We start from the raw sequence: 3,049 nt of genomic DNA, 5'->3' as shown, positions 1-3,049 counted from the left end.
TATATTTTTTTTTTTTTTTTTTTTTTTAAAACTTAATATTTATTTAGTATTTATTTAGTATTTATTTAATATTTATTTAGTATTTATTTAATATTTATTTAGTATTTATTTAATATTTATTTAGTATTTATTTAATATTTATTTAATATTTATATAATATTTATATAATATTTATATAATATTTATTTAATATATATAATTTTTCTTGTTAATTTTTGATCGTTTATCATTTGATTTTACTTTATTTTAGTTATGGCTGGACTTAGTGCTGGGTATGATTTATCCGTGTCAACATTTTCTCCAGATGGTCGCTTGTACCAAGTTGAATATATTTACAAATCAATAAATAATAACAACACAGCTTTATGTTTAGAATGTAAGGATGGAATAATATGTTGTTGTATAAATTCAAATATGGATAAAAATAAGATGATTAAAAAAAATAGTTATAATAGAATATATCATGTCAATAATAATATTATAATAACATATTCTGGGTTTGATGGAGATGCAAGAAATATAATAGATAGAGCAAGAAGTGAAGCAAATAGTTATTATTATAATTTCCATACAAACATACCATTACATATTTTAGTAAACAGAATTTCTTTATATATCCATGCTTATACATTATATTGGCACATGAGACCTTTTGCAGCTTCCATAATTATAAGTTCTTTTAACGAAAAGGATAAAGGTAGCACACAAAGATAATATATATATGTAAATATATAAATATATAAATATATATATATATATATATATGTAATAATTTATGTATACTTGAATATATTTCCTATTTCATATATTTTTTAGGAGATATTTATTGTATTGAACCAAACGGAGCGTGCTATAAATACTCAGGCATAGTTATTGGTAAGAACAAAGAAATGTTTAAAACCGAAATTGAAAAGAAGGATTATAAAGACATTAATGTAAGAGATGCTATCGAAGATATTTATAAATTTATATTAACTAGTGATGATCATATGAATAAAAATAACTTACAAAATTTAGTTAATTTTTCATGGATATGTAAAGAATCTTCATATGAATTTCAAAACATCCATGAACAAATTTTAACACCTGCTCTTAATAAAGCAGTTGAATATATAGAACAATTAAACTAGACACACAACTTTTGAACTACTTCAAGGGTATACCTATATAACATATATATATATATATATATATATATATATACATATATATGTATGTATATATGAGAATATTTTATGTTTCTTATTCCCTTTAACAATGTTATATTACATATATATAAACCCATAAAAAAATTGATATATATTTTTTTTATTTTTTTTGAGCTAACAATTTATGTATGTTTTATGGAGAACCATTCTCTATATATAAACCTTTAAAAAAAAAAAAAATATAAAATATATATATAAAGGTACATACACAATATAAGAATATGTGTTCAAATTTGTAAAAATAGAAATAAGTATATATATATATATATATATATATATATTTATTTATATTTATATATATTTATATATATGTATACATTTATTTTTCATTTATCCATTTAAGTTATATTTTACAACGTTTATGTGATGAATATCTTAAAATATGAAAGGATCAGGACCTTTCAATATATAAAAATAATAAAATGTTTAAGTATAAGATGGTTTTATTTGTTTTTATTTATGTGGAAAAAACAAAAAATTATATTCGTAATTTTTTTAAATCTTTATATATAAATATTTAAGCATTATATATATTGTATATATATATATATATATATATATATATATATTATTATTATGATTTTTATTTTTTATTTTTTTTTTTTTTTTTTTGGGGTTTATGTATAAATAATATTTTAAAATGGTTTTATACAATTAAACCTAAGAAGAATTATTTAAAAAAATAAAAAAATAAAAAAATAAAACATATATAAAAGATATTAAATATATATAATTATATTATATATATATATATATGCATAAATATATTTTTTTTTTTTTTTCTTTATAAATAATAACTAATATAATATTTTATACATATATAATATATATATAATAATATATACTTAATATTATACCCTTTTGAAATAAAAAAAATTGAAACTCATAACAAACAAACAAATATATTATATAATTATATATATTATATATATTATATTTATTGATTTATTTTTTTTTTTTTTGTGAATATAAAAATATAGATAGATTCAAAAGAAAATTCTAAAATAGAAAAAAAAAAAAAAATAATAAAATAATAAAATAAATAAATAAATAAGTAAATATATATATATATATATATATATATATATAATATAATTTATTTAAATTTTAAAGAAAGAAATTTATATTAATATATATATATATATATATATTATATCTTCTTTTTAATTATTTATGTATATATTATTATATATATATTATATTTATATATTTATTATATATATTATGTTTTAAATTTCTCCATATATATATATATATATATATATATAATTAATCCATTTTTCTTATACTGTAAAATATATAAGCCATGCGTCAACCTAAATCGTAACAAGAGTTATAAAAATTAATAAAGTTTAAAAGCAAAACAAAACAAACAAATAAGAAAAAAAAAAAATTGTTACGAATTTGGTCATATAAAAATGAGTTTTATAGATGAATATGATTTGGATATGTATAAAAATATTGTAATGGCCAATAATTGTAAAGATGAAGAATTATTATGTATATTTAATACTTCAAGTTTTTTAAATACAATATGTTTTTTTATCTTTGTTATTATGTTTTTATGGGCCTTGGCCATACTCTCTAGGTTTTACTTATCATATAATATTATGAAGTATCTAAAAAACAGAAAGGTACAAAAAAATAAAAATAAAAATAAAAATAAAATAAAATAAAATAAAATAAAATAACTGGATTTATTATATGTGTATATATTTTATGTTATGACAAACTAAAAAGTTTACATATATATATATATATATATATATACATATATGTATATATATATATGTTTTTTCTTTTTTTTTTTTTTTTTTTTTTTTTTTTTTTTTTTTTTTTTT

The 3,049-nt window shown here is 15.5% G+C and overlaps 2 protein-coding genes across 2 annotated transcripts in view; both read left to right on the top strand.

Moving 5' to 3' along the window:
* Positions 1–252: 252 nt before the first annotated feature.
* Positions 253–1,130, top strand: PRSY57_0316300 (proteasome subunit alpha type-3, putative; the record flags this gene model as incomplete). Its single annotated transcript, XM_012905787.1, has 2 exons — positions 253–697; positions 817–1,130. 2 exons carry the CDS (start codon positions 253–255, stop codon positions 1,128–1,130), a joined length of 759 nt encoding a protein of 252 aa, XP_012761241.1.
* A 1,496-nt stretch (positions 1,131–2,626) lies between these two features.
* The window catches only part of PRSY57_0316200 (E3 ubiquitin-protein ligase, putative), a gene marked incomplete at both ends in the record, with an annotated part of 2,411 nt that continues 1,988 nt past the window's right edge, over positions 2,627–3,049 (top strand). The window contains one exon of the mRNA XM_012905786.2: positions 2,627–2,842. Coding sequence (XP_012761240.2) covers positions 2,627–2,842 — 216 coding nt within the window. The remainder of the gene's footprint in view (positions 2,843–3,049) is intronic.

Source organism: Plasmodium reichenowi, chromosome 3 (assembly GCF_001601855.1).
Source record: "Plasmodium reichenowi strain SY57 chromosome 3, whole genome shotgun sequence".
Taxonomy (NCBI): domain Eukaryota; phylum Apicomplexa; class Aconoidasida; order Haemosporida; family Plasmodiidae; genus Plasmodium; species Plasmodium reichenowi.
Note: the sequence above shows the minus strand (reverse complement) of the source record. Positions and strands in the feature narration are given on the sequence as shown.